At 43.8% G+C, this 16,530-nt stretch overlaps 1 protein-coding gene across 3 annotated transcripts in view; it reads left to right on the forward strand.

Moving 5' to 3' along the window:
• Positions 1-15,847, forward strand: part of Dsp (desmoplakin) — a 46,738-nt gene extending 30,891 nt beyond the window's left edge. The window contains exons 14-24 of one of the 3 annotated variants that reach the window (XM_027948174.3): positions 455-656; positions 1,325-1,551; positions 2,482-2,648; positions 3,097-3,235; positions 4,337-4,530; positions 5,610-5,772; positions 6,230-6,313; positions 6,927-7,034; positions 7,628-7,726; positions 8,944-9,441; positions 12,611-15,847. In XM_027948174.3, coding sequence (XP_027803975.2) covers positions 455-656; positions 1,325-1,551; positions 2,482-2,648; positions 3,097-3,235; positions 4,337-4,530; positions 5,610-5,772; positions 6,230-6,313; positions 6,927-7,034; positions 7,628-7,726; positions 8,944-9,441; positions 12,611-15,847 — 5,118 coding nt within the window. Of the gene's footprint in view, positions 1-454; positions 657-1,324; positions 1,552-2,481; positions 2,649-3,096; positions 3,236-4,336; positions 4,531-5,609; positions 5,773-6,229; positions 6,314-6,926; positions 7,035-7,627; positions 7,727-8,943; positions 11,239-12,610 lie in introns of all 3 variants that reach the window. The other 2 variants (XM_027948172.2, XM_027948173.3) reach the window with 2 other exon arrangements.
• Positions 15,848-16,530: the final 683 nt, after the last annotated feature.

Genomic DNA, 16,530 nt, shown 5'->3' on the forward strand with positions numbered 1-16,530 from the left:
AACAAGGAAAATGCTAGTTACTATATATCAGGGGTTTTTAAGTTGTCTGGAGAATCTTATTTGGGATGTTTTTAGGGGATCAGGGATCAGTAAGGAGAGGGACCAGAATGGGCAAATGTTTTTTTTGGGGGGCTCCTCCCTGCTCATTTTTATAGTAAGAGAAGCTTTGCTGTGCCCTAATATTTCATTTAAAGAAAAAAAATTCCATAGAAAAAAAATCAGACTAGGCACTGTGGTGCACACCTCTAACCCCGTATGCTCAGGAGACTGAGGCAGGAGGAGCACAGTTTTAAGGCCAGCCTCGGCAACCTAGTGAGACCCTGTCTTAAATTTTTAAAGAGGGACTGGTATTGTAGCTCAGTGATAGAGTGACTGCTCAGAATGTGCAGGACTCTGGGTTCGGTCCCCTATAAATCACTTCTTTCTGATTTACCTTGCCTGACTTAACTTGCAGCTGAAGACGATGAGGCAGGAAGATTACATGAAGACCATATCTGACCTTGAGTTACATTACCAAGAGTTCATCAGAAATAGCCAGGGCTCCGAGATGTTTGGTGATGATGACAAGCGGAAGATGCAGTCTCAGTTCACGGATGCACAGAAGCATTACCAGACCCTGGTCATCCAACTCCCTGGCCATCCCCAGCACCAGACAGGTCAGCCTGGGGCATCTTTCTCTTTGTCTCAAACACATATGTGGTGTTAAAAAGAAAGTCATTTGTATGAAACTTGTATCAGATCATTTCTTTGAAAGATATTGTCTTAGTCTGTTTTATGTTGCTGTAACAGAGTACTCCAAACTGGGTAATTTATTTTTTTTTTAAAAAGTTTATTTAGCTCACAATTCTGGTGGCTGGAAAGTATCTGGTGAAGGAACTCTGACTGAATCACAACAGGAGAAGCAGGAAGGGACATGGTCACATGCAGAAGGGGCCACATGCATGGGGTGGCCTCACTTAGAGCAACATGCTCTCTGGAGAACGGATCTAGTTTCCAGAGTTTTACTCCAATGCCAAGAGAGGGGGCATTAATCCCTTCTGAGAGTGGAGCCCCCATAATCTAATCACCTCCCACTAGGCCTCCCCACCTCCTAGAAGTCCCATCACCTCAGTAGTGTTAGATTAGGATCAATATTCTGGCATATGAATCTTTGGGGGACTAAGCCTTATCCAAAGGACCCAAAGTCCTTCATACACTGGATTTCTGGAATCAGATCAAAGGAAGTAGGCCTAATTTTGTGCAGTATCGATGTTTTTTGAGGCCTTGCCCCCTGCCAGCTGGGAATTCTCTGATTTTTTGTGGCCCCCCCCCTTTATTTTTCCAGTAACCACAACTGAAATCACTCACGTTGGTTCCTGCCAAGATGCCAACCATAATAAAGTCATTGAGACCAACAGAGAATGTGACAAGCAAGAGACCTGGCTGCTGATGGAGCTCCAGAAGATCCGCAGGCAGATGGAGCACTGTGAGGGCAGGATGTCACTGAAAAACCTCCTGCTGACAGACCAGGGGTCTTCACACCACATCACCGTGAAGATCAATGAGCTCAAGGTGGGTGGGGATCCACTCCGATTCTGCCTGTATTTTTCCATTCATCTGTGATCAGTTAAAGCCTCCTGGTTAGTATGTTTATAGGCAAATACATTAGTCTGTTTTCTTTTGCTACAGTGAGGATTTTTTTTTAAGGGCAAAAATGATCCTAAAAATCATGGAGCCGTATTGCAGAGTAATAAGCATTGATTGTCAGAAATGTGACGTGTTCACAGTGGAATATTATGCAGTTTTTTAAAAAAAGAAAGAATTTTGCTCATCGCAACTGTTATGAATGAACCTGGAGGAGGACAGAGTGCTAAGTGAAATAAGCCAGGCACAGATAAGCAGTGCATGATCTCACTTATGGGTGGAACCAGAAAAAGAGTCAGCATCATAAAAATAGAAAGTAGAAGAGTGATTACCAGGAAGTGGGCCCAGGAAGAGACAGGGAGATGGAGGTCAGAGGATACAGAATTGCAGTTGTGTAGGAGAAGTCTAGAGCTCTAGAGTTTTCCAGAAGGAGGACTACAGGAAATAATATTATAGGAGGCTGAAGCAGGAGGATCACAAGTTCAAGGCAAGCCTCAGTAACTTAGTGAGGACCTGTCTTAAAATAAAAAAGGGTTGGGGATGTAGCTCAGTGGTGAAGCACCTCTGGGTTCAATCCTCAGTACAACACATCCATACACACACACAAGAAAGAAAGGAAATTTGCTAAGAGAGATTTTCGGTGTTCTTAACACACACACATACACACACACACACACATACACACACACTTACACAAAACCTGTGGAAAGTGATTATATATCAATTTGCTTACCTGAGTACTCATTTCCCACATGTATATGAAAATTCGAGGTTGTCCACCTGAAGTTACGTATAATAAAAAATAAATTTTCAAAAATCACGCAGCGAATAAGAGGTGCTTTCCTTCCTTTTTGGCAGAGTGTACAGAATGATTCGCAGGCCATTGCAGAAGTTCTCAACCAGCTTAAGGACATGCTTGCTAACTTCAGAGGTTCTGAGAAATATTGCTATTTACAGAATGAGGTGTTTGGACTATTCCAGAAACTGGAAAATATCAACGGTGTTTCAGATGGCTACTTAAATAGGTAGGCACAGCCAACACCAAAGGATGTTTTGCTTTTGCCCAGAGACAATCTTGAAGACTTCATTTGCTATGTGTGTGTGGTTCCTGGGGGCTTTGGCCTTACAGATCCTCTCATCACTAGAAGTTTCCTTAACTCTTCTCTGTGGTCTCTGGTTTGGGGAGGGCATCCTCTAGTCTAAGGAGTTAATTCTTTTCTGCAGTCTTAGAACTCTCCTCACATATCTCAGAATTAAGGTATAGGGGCCAGAATTTGGAATTCTTAATTAAATGTGAAACAGTGGTCAGAATTACAAGAGAGAAAAAGATCACCACTTCCATGGCTTATAAAATAGGCGAAGTGTATTGCATGGCCCTGACGTGGTTCTCCTTCATGAGTGGTGGCAGGAGCTCAATGCTTACCCTTTGATGATGTCACTGGGAGTTTTTTCTGCTTCTCTTGCTCTTTCCAGCTTGTGTGCAGTGAGAGCACTCCTGCAGGCTGTTCTCCAGACGGAAGACATGTTAAAGGTCTATGAAGCCAGGCTCACCGAAGAGGAAACGGTTTGCCTGGACCTGGATAAAGTGGAGGCCTACCGCTGTGGACTGAAGGTAATACCAGCCGCCCAGTTCATGGGAAGTGACAGGGGACCCAGCTCCCGATATACACCTCACCCAGTTTTCATGAGTGTTGTTTTGATTTTTTTTTTATATATTGGGATTGAACCCAGTGAACTCTATCACTGAGTTATACCCTCAACCTTTTGTTTGTTTGTTTGTTTTTAATTTTGAGACAAAGTCTTGCTAAGTTGCTGAGGCTGGCTTTAAATTTTCGGTCTTCCTCCCTCAGTCTCCTAAATCACTGGGATTACCTGCATGGACCACCACACCAATCTGGCTTGTTTTCCTCTAACTTTCTGAAGTGCATTTTACTTTTAGAACAGTTCCAGATTTATGGAAAAAATTGACAAGACAGTATAGACAGTCATATATCCTGCCTCTAGTTTCTCCTGTTATTAGTATCTTAAAATTGTATGAAATATTTGTTATGACGATGAATCGATATTGATATATTAATATGAACTAAAGCTCATACTTTATTCAGACTTCCTCCATTTCATGAATTGTGAAGATTCCTGGCTTTCACTGGCCACACATGTTGATACCAGTTGTCACCTCCGGAACTCTGTTTCCCAGCGTGTATTAGCAGGAACTCTATGAGAAAGTAATTTGTGGTGGGATTAGTTTGGGGAATTGTGAGTCTAACTGATTTCTTTACTATGGAGCTCCTCAGAACCTTTAATATGTTCATAGGCATTATAATTATTCAGGAATAGTATGTCATGTTTAGCAGTTCTCAAGCCAATTTACACCCTGGCTTCTTTTTTTTTTTTAACCAGGGTAGCACAGGGAACTAGATCACTGGAATAAATCCTGAGAAACAGAAATTCAGTAAATGTATTTCCCTGGGTTGATCATCACTAAAACATATGAATAAAGACTTCAGTAAACTTTCTCTTTTCTTTGCAGTGGTGAGAATTGACCCCAGGGTCTTATATATACCAACCCACTCTCCCACTGAGCTACATGCCGAACCCCCAAAACTTTTTTGTTGTTTGTTTTTATTTAGTGATTTGTGGTGTAGCATCTAGTGGGAAAAGAGCTAAATTTGTATGTGCTCATTTTTTTTTCTTTTAAAAAAATCTCTTGCAGAAAATAAAAAATGACTTGAACTTGAAGAAGTCATTGTTGGCCACCATGAAGACGGAACTGCAGAAAGCCCAGCAAATACACTCTCAGACCTCCCAGCAGTATCCGCTTTACGACCTGGATCTGGGCAAATTCAGTGAAAAAGTCACACAGCTGTCAGATCGCTGGCAAAAAATCGACAAACAGATAGACTACAGGTGTGCCAACCCCATCCCAGTTTCTCCTCTGCTGGTGGTGCCAGTGGATAATGCCACTTGAAGCATTTTATTTTTGCTACCAAAAATAATGCTTTGGTCTTGTGCACAAATGAAGCCCTAATAGGTGCTCTTCTCGAAACAGAGAGTAGATCCCAATAGCCTTCCAAGGACCTCAAGAAATAGCAGAAGTCATTGACAAGTTCTTTTAGGCCCTGTCAACTCATGTGATGGCCATTCGAAGGAGGAGTGGCTTTGAATGTATTTTTGTCCAAAAATTAAATTGTTTGCAAAGGGAAATGCCTTACTGCAGATGAGGGTCTAAAAACATCTACTGACAAAGGTCTACTGAATTGCCTTGCTTATTGTTTATTTTAAGTGCTTTTTAAAATCATCATGGAGCTATGACCCGTATACAATTCACTCATTTAAAAATACGATTCAGCAGATTTTAGTATATTCAGAGTTGTGCAAACACCACAACCTGATTTTGGGGGGTGGTGGTGCAGGGGATGGAACTCAGGGCCTTGCAAGTGGTAGGCAAGTGCTCTATCACTGAGCCACATCCCCAGCCTTACAACATGAGTGTGGAACATTTTCATTACTCCCCAGAGAAACCTGTATCCAGGGGCAGTCACCTCCCTTCTCTCCCAGTCCCCTAGTTCTAGACAATCACTGAGCTGCTTTCTGTCACTCTACATCTGCCCATTCTGGACACTTAGTATAAATGGAATCATATAATATTATGGCCTTGGGCTTTTTTCACATAGTGCAAATGCTTCCAAGGTTTATTCACATTGTACCAATTCTTCTTATTTTTTTTTAATTCCTCTCTCTCTCTTTCCTTTCTTTTTATGGCCAAATAGTATTCCATTGCTTGGCTACTCCACAATGTTCTTTATCCTTTCGTCGTTTGACGGCTACTTGGGTTGTTCCCAGTTTGGGGATACCGTGGGAAGTGCTGTTATGAATGTTCGTGCGGGCACGTGTTCACAGTGGAATTGCAGGTGGCTCAGTCTGTACCTATTTTAGGAATAATAACAGCGATCTTAATAATTTTGTTTCATCTATTTTTTTCCCAGATTGTGGGACCTTGAGAAACAAATCAAACAACTAAGGAATTATCGTGATAACTATCAGAGTTTCTGCAAGTGGCTGCACGATGCCAAGCGCCGCCAGGATTCCTTGGAGTCCATGAAATTTTGCGACTCCAACACCGTCATGAGGTTTTTGAACGAGCAGAAGGTATAAGCCAATTTGTCATTCCATAGTTGTTTTGAGATTAATTGGGTGTAGGCTGTACTTTCTTCTGGTTTTCACAGTACCTTCATTTGAAATGATATGTATTTCATATTATATATCCATTTTGCTTTAAAAAATGCCCCAGTGAATAGTGACTGAGGTATTTAGAAACTAGTGTCATTATGGATGCAGAAATAATGTAATATTGTTCTTTGCATGTTCTAGTAAAGTAGCTTTAAGTAACCTCTTATAAATAATGATGATGATGATGATGATGTAGTAACTTTTTTCCTGATCCTAAATGTAACTGAAAGCAAGAGGCCGGTATGTGTAGTTGTAAGTGAAAAAAAAAAAAAAAAGAAAAGAAAAGAAACCAGTAACCATGGAAAAAGAGTGAAAGAACATTTATTTTAAAACTTCTGGATGCTTTAACATTTGTAAAATTGTATTCTTTGAATAGAACTTGCACAATGAAATATCTGGAAAACGAGACAAATCAGAAGAAGTGCATAAGGTCGCTGAACTTTGTGCAAATTCCATTAAGGTATGTTGGTTTCATTAAGCATGTTGGTCTTGGGGCTGGGGTTGTGGCTCAGTGGCAGAGGGCTTGCCTAGCAAGTGTGATGTGTTGGGTTCGATCCTCAGCACCACATAAAAATAAATAAAATAAAGGTAGTATGTCCATCTTTAAAAAAAGGAATGTTGGTGTTTTGTCAAGATCTTATTGCTGTGATATTTGCTTTAAAGATTATAAACTTTTGAGCATAGTGATTATGACTTCTCTGTTTTCTCTTTCTGAACAAACCGTAAGAGTTTGTTATCTACTAACTTGAATTCATTGCACATTGGTGCTGTCTCTGGAACTGGCTAGTCTTTATTCTTGAGATGTGCTTCATTTAATAACATAATATTAGCTGCTTGGACCCTACAGCGCAACACAGTCTTTGGGGTGGGTGATTAGAAATAATTTGAGGATTTAAATGTGAAATTGTAGCTGTTAGTGACAACTCCTTTTGAGTCCATTAAGAATGGTTTTCTAAGGGTTGGGGTGTACTTGGGTAATAGAGCACTTGCCTAGCATGCTTGAGGCCCTGGGCTTGATCACAAGCATTGCCAAAAAAAAAAAAAAAAAGTTTTCTTAAACTTTTCTTCTGTAGGATTATGAACTCCAGCTGGCATCATACACCTCTGGCCTGGAAACTCTACTGAACATACCTATCAAGAGAACCATGATTCAGTCCCCGTCTGGGGTGATTCTGCAAGAGGTACATGTGGTTACAGATCCCTGAGAGTCCACCCTTCCTTCTGTCTCCCATTTCCCTGTTTCTTGCCTGTTCATCCTGAAGTCATCCCTATTATAGGATATCCACTTAAAAAAACGTTTTAATAGCAGGTTATGCCCCCTTCACTGTGAGTCATCAATACATGACACATTTTAGGAAATGATCAGTGGAGTCTGAGTGTATCGTTTAATATGTTAGTCTTTACAGAAATTGGATTTAAATTTCTGGGTTTGGTGAAGGAGACTTCTAAAAAGTGGGTATTATATATAGGGGGAGTAACTTTCTAAAAGACAACTTTTCCCCAAAGATTTTAGAGAATATCAACCATCAGATGGTTTAGGGGGGGAAAAATCCTAGAGCAACAAGAATGGAGTATAAATGTTTTGGACCCTTTGTCTTGCTGTTCTTCTAGATTTTGGAACAAGCATACATGAAAGAAAGGAATTTACTTTTTAAATTATAATGTCATGATTTCATTATCTTAGAAAGCAAAATTGATCAGCCTGCATAGAATGCATATGACTTTTTAAAATGATATATATAATGTTTTTTTTCTTTTCTTCCTTTTCTCTAAGGCTGCAGAGATTCATGCTCGGTACATAGAACTACTTACAAGGTCTGGAGACTATTATAGATTCTTAAGTGAGATGCTGAAGAGTTTGGAAGATCTGAAGGTATTGACTATTTCCTTGGATTATCAAAAAAATAAAATAGAGCCGGGCACAATGGTGCATGCCAGTAATCCCAGCTACTTGGGAGACTGAGGCAGGAGGATTGCAAATTTGAGACTAGCCTCTGCAATTTATCGAGATTCTATCTCAAAAATTAAAAGGTTTGGAGACGTAGCTCAGTAATGCAGCACCCTGGGTTCAATCCCAGTACCAGGAAAAACAGAAGAAAAGAAAATAGAATAGAATGGTATTATTACTACATCATTATTGTAAATTTAGAAACTGATAAAGCTGAAATTTCCAGTAAAAATTCAATGTAATACAGTTTGTGAGTTTGGGATTAGTCCTATGCTCCTCTAAATGGATTTAGATATTTGCAATATTGCAGCCACTTAATTTTGCTGGAAAAAAACAACAATAATTTATAGGTTTTTGGTCAAGGATTTTGCTTTATTTCTTTGTGTAAAATTTTGGGTAAGTACATCCTGGACTAGCTGGATTTGAATCTTTCATGTTGAATAATTACTCAATTGACTCCTCCTTTCTAATATTGGAATTGAGTTTATGGGGGAAATAAAAGGAACATCTGGCTGCAATCCCAGCAACTCAGGAGTCTGAGGCAGGACGATCACAATTCAAGGACAGCTTCAGCAACTTTTGTGAGATGTTTAGCAACTTAGCAAGACCCTGGTCTCAAAATAAGAAATAAAGGGATGGGGATATAGCTCAGCTGGTACAATGCTTGCCTCACATGCACAGGGCCCTGGGTTCAATCCCCAGCACCACAAAAATAAATAAATAAATAAATAAATAAATAGGCTGAGGATGTCACTCAGTGGTAAAGCACTCTGGGTTCAACCCCTGGTACCAAAAAAACCAAAACTCAAAACCTCACAAACAAATAAAAAGGAGCATCTTGTATGAAATCATACACTTTTAATCTTGAAAGAAATGATTCTATTTTATAGATGAGGAAGCTGAGGCTCAAAGATGACCTGTCATTCTGACTTTATGCAAGAGGTTGATGGGAAAATTGGGAAGAGGCTCGAGATTTCTTGAGCTTTTGTCTAGTAGTTTTTGCCTCATCACTGTGAGTGTGTTGGTGGGTGTGTAAAGATCAAGACGAATGTACATCGGTCTGGGAGGGGAAACATACTACTTCTGTCTCGTGGTGCCAGGTGCTTTTCTTGCAACCTCACTTTCTCCTTTCGCTTCCGCAGCTGAAAAACACCAAAATCGAAGTTTTGGAAGAGGAGCTCCGACTGGCCCGCGATGCCAACTCGGAAAACTGCAACAAGAACAAATTCCTGGATCAGAACCTGCAGAAATACCAGGCGGAGTGTTCCCAGTTCAAAGCGAAGCTCGTGAGCCTGGAGGAGCTGAAGAGACAAGCCGAGCTGGATGGGAAGTCGGCCAAGCAAAATCTGGACAAGTGCTACGCCCAGATCAAAGAGCTCAACGAGAAGATCACCCGGCTGACCTACGAGATCGAAGACGAGAAGCGCCGGAGAAAGACGGTGGAGGACAGATTCGACCAACAGAAGAACGACTATGACCAGCTGCAGAAAGCCAGGCAGTGCGAAAAGGAGAGCCTCGGTTGGCAGAAACTAGAGTCTGAGAAAGCCATCAAGGAGAAGGAGTACGAGATAGAGAGGTTGAGGGTTCTTCTGCAGGAGGAGGGCGCCCGGAAGAGAGAATATGAAAATGAGCTGGCAAAGGTAAGAAACCACTATAATGAGGAGATGAGTAATTTAAGGAACAAGTATGAAACAGAGATTAACATTACGAAGACCACCATCAAGGAGATATCCATGCAGAAAGAGGATGACTCCAAAAATCTCAGAAACCAGCTGGACAGACTCTCGAGGGAGAACCGAGATCTGAAGGATGAGATCGTCAGGCTCAATGACAGCATCCTGCAGACCACCGAGCAGCGGAGGAGGGCGGAAGAGAATGTCCTTCAGCAGAAAGCCTGCGGCTCCGAGATCATGCAGAAGAAGCAGCAACTGGAGATCGAACTGAAGCAGGTCATCCAGCAGCGCTCGGAGGACAACGCCCGGCACAAGCAGTCGCTGGAAGAGGCGGCCAAGACCATTCAGGATAAAAATAAGGAGATCGAAAGGCTCAAAGCCGATTTTCAGGAAGAGGCCAAGCGCCGCCGGGAATATGAAAACGAACTGGGTAAGGTAAGGAACAGTTACGATGAGGAGATCATTAGCTTGAAAAACCAGTTCGAGACCGAGATCAACATCACCAAGACCACCATCCACCAGCTCACCATGCAGAAGGAAGAGGACACCAGTGGCTACCGGGCCCAGATAGACAATCTCACCAGAGAAAACAGGAGCTTATCCGAGGAGATAAAGAGGCTAAAGAACACCTTAGCCCAGACCACTGAGAGTCTCAGGAGGGTTGAAGAAAACGTCCAGCAGCAAAAGGCCACGGGCTCGGAGATGTCTCAGAGGAAACAGCAGCTGGAGATCGAGCTGAGACAGGTCACTCAGATGCGAACGGAGGAGAGCATGAGATACAAGCAGTCCCTGGACGACGCTGCCAAGACCATCCAGGATAAAAACAAGGAGATAGAGAGGCTGAAACAACTGATAGAGAAAGAAACAAATGAAAGGAAATGTCTGGAAGACGAGAATGTGAAATTGCAAAGGGTCCAGTATGACCTGCAGAAGGCCAACAGTAGCGCGTCGGAGACCATAAGCAGATTGAAGGTTCAGGAGCAAGAGCTGACGCGCCTGAGAATCGACTACGAAAGGGTCTCCCAGGAGAGGACCCTGAAGGATCAGGATATCACACGGTTCCAGAGCTCCCTGAAGGATCTGCAGCTGCAGAAGCAGAAAGTGGAGGAGGAGCTCAATCGGCTCAAGAGGACAGCCTCCGAAGACTCTTCCAAGAGGAAGAAGTTGGAAGAAGAGCTGGAAGGCATGAGGCGGTCTTTGAAAGAGCAAGTCATCAAAATCACCAACCTGACCCAGCAGCTGGAGCAGGCGTCCATTGTCAAGAAAAGGAGCGAGGATGACCTCCGGCAGCAGAGGGACGTGTTGGAGGGCCACCTCAGGGAGAAGCAGAGGACCCAGGAGGAGCTGAGGAGGCTGTCCTCCGAGGTCGAGACCCTGAGGCGGCAGTTGCTCCAGGAGCAGGAAAACGTCAAGCAGGCTCAGGTGAGGAACGAGCATTTCCAGAAGGCCATAGAAGATAAGAGCAGAAGCCTAAACGAAAGCAAGATAGAAATCGAGAGGCTGCAGTCACTCACCGAGAACCTGACCAAGGAGCACCTGATGCTGGAGGAAGAACTGCGGAACCTGAGGCTGGAATACGATGAGCTGCGCAGGGGCCGCAGCGAGGCGGATAGCGATAAAAACGCCACCATCTCCGAGCTCAGGAGCCAGCTGCAGATCAGCAACAACCGAACCCTGGAACTGCAGGGGCTGATTAATGATTTACAGAGAGAGAGGGAAAATTTGAGACAGGAAATTGAGAAATTCCAAAAGCAGGCTTTAGAGGTATTCACAAATATTTGATCACAGCTTCACTGTTTCTCAAATGATTCACTCTACGGTCATCTCTCCTGAACTGTGCTCTTGCTACTGACGTGGATGCTTCTAGAATGTCTGATTTTTCTTTTGATGGCTTAACTGCTACCTGTCAAAAGTCCAGATAACTGCTTTAAGATAATTTCAATGCCCTTCCCCTTTCCTCCTGTAATTACATAATTTGTCAGTCTGTGTGGGGCCTATTTGGCCCAGCTCTTAAGAACTTGAGCATGGCCGGGCATGGTGGCGCATGCCTGTAATCCCAGCAGCTGGGGCGGCTGAGGCAGGAGGATTCAAGTTCAAAGCCAGCCTCAGCAAATTAGCGAGGGCCTAAGCATCTTGGAGAAATCCTGTCTCTAAATGAAATATTTCAAAAGGACTTGGGATGTGGCTCAGTGATTAAGCTCCCCTGAGTTAATCCCCAGTACCAAAAAAGAAAAAGAAAACTTGAGCATAAGAATAACATGTAAGATCACTTTCTCTGACTGTTCTCCTTTGCTTTCTAGAAAGTAGCTCTTGGCTGGGGTGGAGCTCAGCAGCAGAGCCTGTGCTTAGCATGCATGAGGTTCAATCCCTAGCACCAAAAAATTAAAATAAATAAATAACCAAAATATAAAATGAATAAATAAGTAAGATAGTGAGCTGGGATGCACATTTTAAATTTGAACTTTTCTCAAATCCACATTAAAGCATTTTTCTGTGCGATTTTTAAAATCACCTTTCCTTGCTTGCTTAGATGATTTTTCTGCATGCATTTTTCTGCTCTCTTCTGTGCCTCACTTTTTTTTTTTTTATTGGTGCATGATGTTCCGTTCTCTTTTGATCATGATCCTTGTGTTTCTTTCTGTTTGTCCTTTCTTCTTTTAACCTCTAATTTAAAGATAACTTCTTTGACCTCCACAGACAATATTTGTGTGGGATTGGGTGTGTGTGGGGGGTGTATATCTGTATGTTGCTATTGCTTTCTTAAACATGTTAACCTAGCTGTAACAGGTGAGAAGTAGGTATAGCAGGGATGATAACCTGGATCAAAACTCCCCATAGGTTTTTGAACCATAATTATTTTTAAGAGTAAGGTCTACAACTTCTAGTTCCTTCTATGGGAAAAAAAAAGGAAAATAAACAGTAAGTACGAAGCCATTTATCAGAGTGGCAAGATATATTTACAGAACTTTTCCATGAATTTATAAGATTGTGAGTTAAGAGTATATCCAGAGAAAGCATAGAAAGGAAAAATAAGTAAACAAGTTAAAAAAGATACAGGAAGTGAAGTGAAATGACGATGGTCCCATGATATGATCAAAATGTTATTTTTCTCCCTTTTCTTTTTTTTTAATTCTAGGCATCTAACAGGATTCAGGAATCCAAGAGTCAGTGCACTCAGGTGGTGCAGGAAAGAGAGAGCCTTCTGGTGAAAATCAAAGTCCTGGAGCAAGACAAGGCGAGGCTGCAGAGGTTGGAGGACGAGCTGAATCGTCTGAAATCGTCCCTAGAGGCCGAGAGCAGGGTGAAGCAGCGCCTGGAGAGCGAGAAACAGCAGATCCAGAATGACTTGAACCAGTGGAAAACCCAGTACTCCCGCAAGGAGGAGGCGATTCGGAAGATAGAGGCAGAAAGAGAAAAGAGCGAGAGGGAGAAGAACAGCCTTAGGAGTGAGATCGAAAGACTCCAGGCAGAGATCAAGAGGATTGAAGAGAGGTGCCGGCGGAAGCTGGAGGATTCTTCCAGGGAGACTCAGTCCCAGCTGGAGACAGAGCGCTGCAGGCTTCAGAGAGAGATCGACAAACTCCGACAGCGCCCCTACGGGTCCCACCGGGAGACACAGACCGAGTATGAGTGGACCGTCGACTCCTCCAAGCTGGTGTTTGACGGCCTCAGGAAGAAGGTGACGGCCATGCAGCTGTACGAGTGCCAGCTGATTGACAAAGCAACCTTGGACAAACTGTTGAAGGGCAAGAAGTCGGTGGAAGAAGTCGCTTCTGAAATCCAGCCTTTCCTCCGGGGTGCCGGAGCTATCGCAGGAGCGTCTGCTTCTCCTAAGGAAAAATACTCTTTGGTAGAGGCCAAGAGAAAGAAGCTAATCACCCCGGAATCTACTGTCATGCTTCTGGAGGCCCAGGCGGCCACGGGTGGCATCATTGATCCCCATCGGAATGAGAAGCTGACCGTGGACAATGCCATCGCTCGGGACCTGATCGATTTCGATGACCGCCAGCAGATCTATACGGCCGAAAAAGCCATCACTGGTTTTGATGATCCATTTTCAGGCAAGACGGTGTCTGTTTCAGAAGCCATCAAGAAGAATTTGATCGACAGAGAAACGGGGATGCGTCTGCTGGAAGCCCAGATCGCTTCAGGGGGTGTAGTCGACCCCGTGAATAGTGTCTTTTTGCCAAAGGATGTCGCCTTGGCCCGTGGGCTGATTGACAGAGATTTGTATCGGTCCCTGAATGACCCCCGAGATAGTCAGAAGAATTTCGTGGATCCGGTTACCAAAAAGAAGGTCAGTTACATGCAACTGAGGGAAAGGTGCAGAATCGAACCCCACACCGGTCTGCTCTTGCTGACGGTACAGAAGAGAAGCATGTCCTTCCAGGGAATCAGACAGCCCGTGACCGTCACCGAATTAGTCGATTCTGGTATATTGAGACCATCCACTGTCAATGAACTGGAATCAGGTCAGATTTCTTATGATGAGGTTGGTGAGAGGATTAAGGACTTCCTCCAGGGTTCCAGCTGCATAGCAGGAATATACAATGAGACCACAAAACAGAAGCTTGGCATTTACGAGGCCATGAAAATCGGCTTGGTGCGACCTGGTACTGCTCTGGAGTTGCTGGAAGCCCAAGCTGCCACCGGCTTTATCGTGGATCCTGTTAGCAACTTGAGGTTACCTGTGGAGGAAGCCTACAAAAGAGGTCTGGTGGGCATAGAGTTCAAAGAGAAGCTCCTGTCTGCAGAAAGAGCCGTCACTGGTTATAATGACCCTGAAACTGGAAACATCATCTCTCTGTTCCAAGCCATGAACAAGGAACTCATCGAAAAGGGCCATGGCATCCGCTTACTGGAAGCCCAGATTGCCACTGGAGGGATCATTGATCCGAAGGAGAGCCATCGTTTACCCGTTGACATGGCGTACAAGAGGGGCTACTTTAATGAGGAGCTCAGTGAGATTCTTTCAGATCCAAGTGATGACACCAAAGGATTCTTTGATCCCAACACTGAAGAAAACCTTACCTATCTGCAACTCAAAGAAAGATGCATTAAGGATGAAGAGACGGGGCTCTGTCTTCTGCCCCTGAAAGAAAAGAAGAAACAGGTGCAGACCTCGCAAAAGAATACCCTCAGGAAGCGCAGAGTGGTCATAGTTGACCCAGAAACCAATAAGGAGATGTCTGTCCAGGAGGCCTACAAGAAGGGCCTGATCGATTATGAAACCTTCAAAGAACTGTGTGAGCAGGAATGTGAGTGGGAAGAAATAACCATCACGGGATCAGATGGCTCCACCAGGGTGGTCCTGGTGGACAGGAAGACAGGCAGTCAGTATGACATTCAGGATGCTATTGACAAGGGTCTTGTCGACAGGAAGTTCTTTGATCAGTACAGATCCGGCAGCCTGAGCCTGACCCAGTTTGCCGACATGATCTCCTTGAAAAACGGCATCGGCAACGGCAGCGGCATGTCCACCAGTGTCAACGATGATGTTTTTAGCAGCTCCCGACACGAATCGGTGAGTAAGATTTCCACCATCTCCAGCGTCAGGAATCTAACCATCAGGAGCAGCTCTTTTTCCGACTCCCTGGAAGAATCCAGCCCCATTGCGGCCATCTTTGACACGGAAAACCTGGAGAAGATCTCCATCACAGAAGGTATAGAGCGAGGCATCGTTGACAGCATCACCGGGCAGAGGCTTCTGGAGGCTCAGGCCTGCACTGGGGGCATCATCCACCCGACCACCGGCCAGAAGCTGTCTCTTCAGGATGCCGTCTCCCAGGGTCTAATTGACCAAGATATGGCCACCCGGCTGAAGCCTGCCCAGAAGGCCTTCATTGGCTTTGAAGGTGTGAAGGGGAAGAAGAAGATGTCGGCAGCAGAAGCAGTGAAAGAAAAATGGCTCCCCTATGAGGCAGGCCAGCGCTTCCTGGAGTTCCAGTACCTCACGGGTGGCCTTGTTGACCCAGAGGTGCATGGAAGGATAAGCACAGAAGAAGCCATCAGAAAGGGGTTCATCGACGGCCGAGCGGCTCAGAGGCTGCAAGACACCAGCAGCTACGCCAAAATCCTGACCTGCCCCAAAACCAAGTTAAAAATATCCTATAAGGATGCCATGAATCGCTCGATGGTAGAGGATATCACAGGGTTACGCCTTCTGGAAGCTGCCTCCGTGTCGTCCAAGGGCTTACCCAGCCCTTATAACATGTCCTCAGCCCCAGGCTCCCGCTCTGGCTCCCGCAGTGGGTCCCGCTCTGGCTCCCGCAGTGGCTCCCGCAGTGGCTCCCGGAGGGGAAGCTTTGATGCCACAGGAAATTCTTCCTACTCTTATTCCTACACATTTAGCAGTAGCTCCATTGGGCACTAGTGGTCAGTGGGAAATGGTTGCTCTACCTTGGATCCATTTAAATGAATGTCTATTTTATTAAGTAACAAACAAAAAAATAATAATAAAAAGAAAGAAAGAAAAAAGAAGACCGGGTGCTTGCAGTATAGCGATAGAACTTTCTATGCTTTAAGATAGGCATGGTTGAAATCAAGTAATAAAGGCTGTTCTGGTTTCTTATCTTTTGAGTTCTTCTTAACTAATGTAGTACACTTCAATGGTAGTGTATATGGAGTGGTGATCACTTGTAAGGATAGCACAAATTGAATTTAACATTTGTTCCTTCTCTTCTGTGTTTAGCTTTTTGATCAGTTCTTGAATATTTTTTTTTTTTTTTGGCCTCTAAGGCAGATTTATATTCTTGGAGACAATACTTAAATTCATCTCTGATGTGCTAATTATCATTCTATTTCTCCTCTACATAGTTCCATTTTCTGTATTAGGAGAAAATTACTCCCACTCCCACCGTACCCCACCCACCCACCCACCCCAAGCATTTTGGAGTGAGTTTCCTTTAGTTTAAGAATGTGGATTTTGTAACCCATATACCCTTTATTGCACCTGTTTGGTTTGGTATTACTTTGACTATGTGCATGATAGCAGCCATCTTTGCTTTTCTTTGGTCGGAGTTTCCTGTTTATTTTGCTGGTCATTTTCTATGTACT

This window comes from Marmota flaviventris, chromosome 6 (genome assembly GCF_047511675.1).
Source record: "Marmota flaviventris isolate mMarFla1 chromosome 6, mMarFla1.hap1, whole genome shotgun sequence".
NCBI lineage: Eukaryota > Metazoa > Chordata > Mammalia > Rodentia > Sciuridae > Marmota > Marmota flaviventris.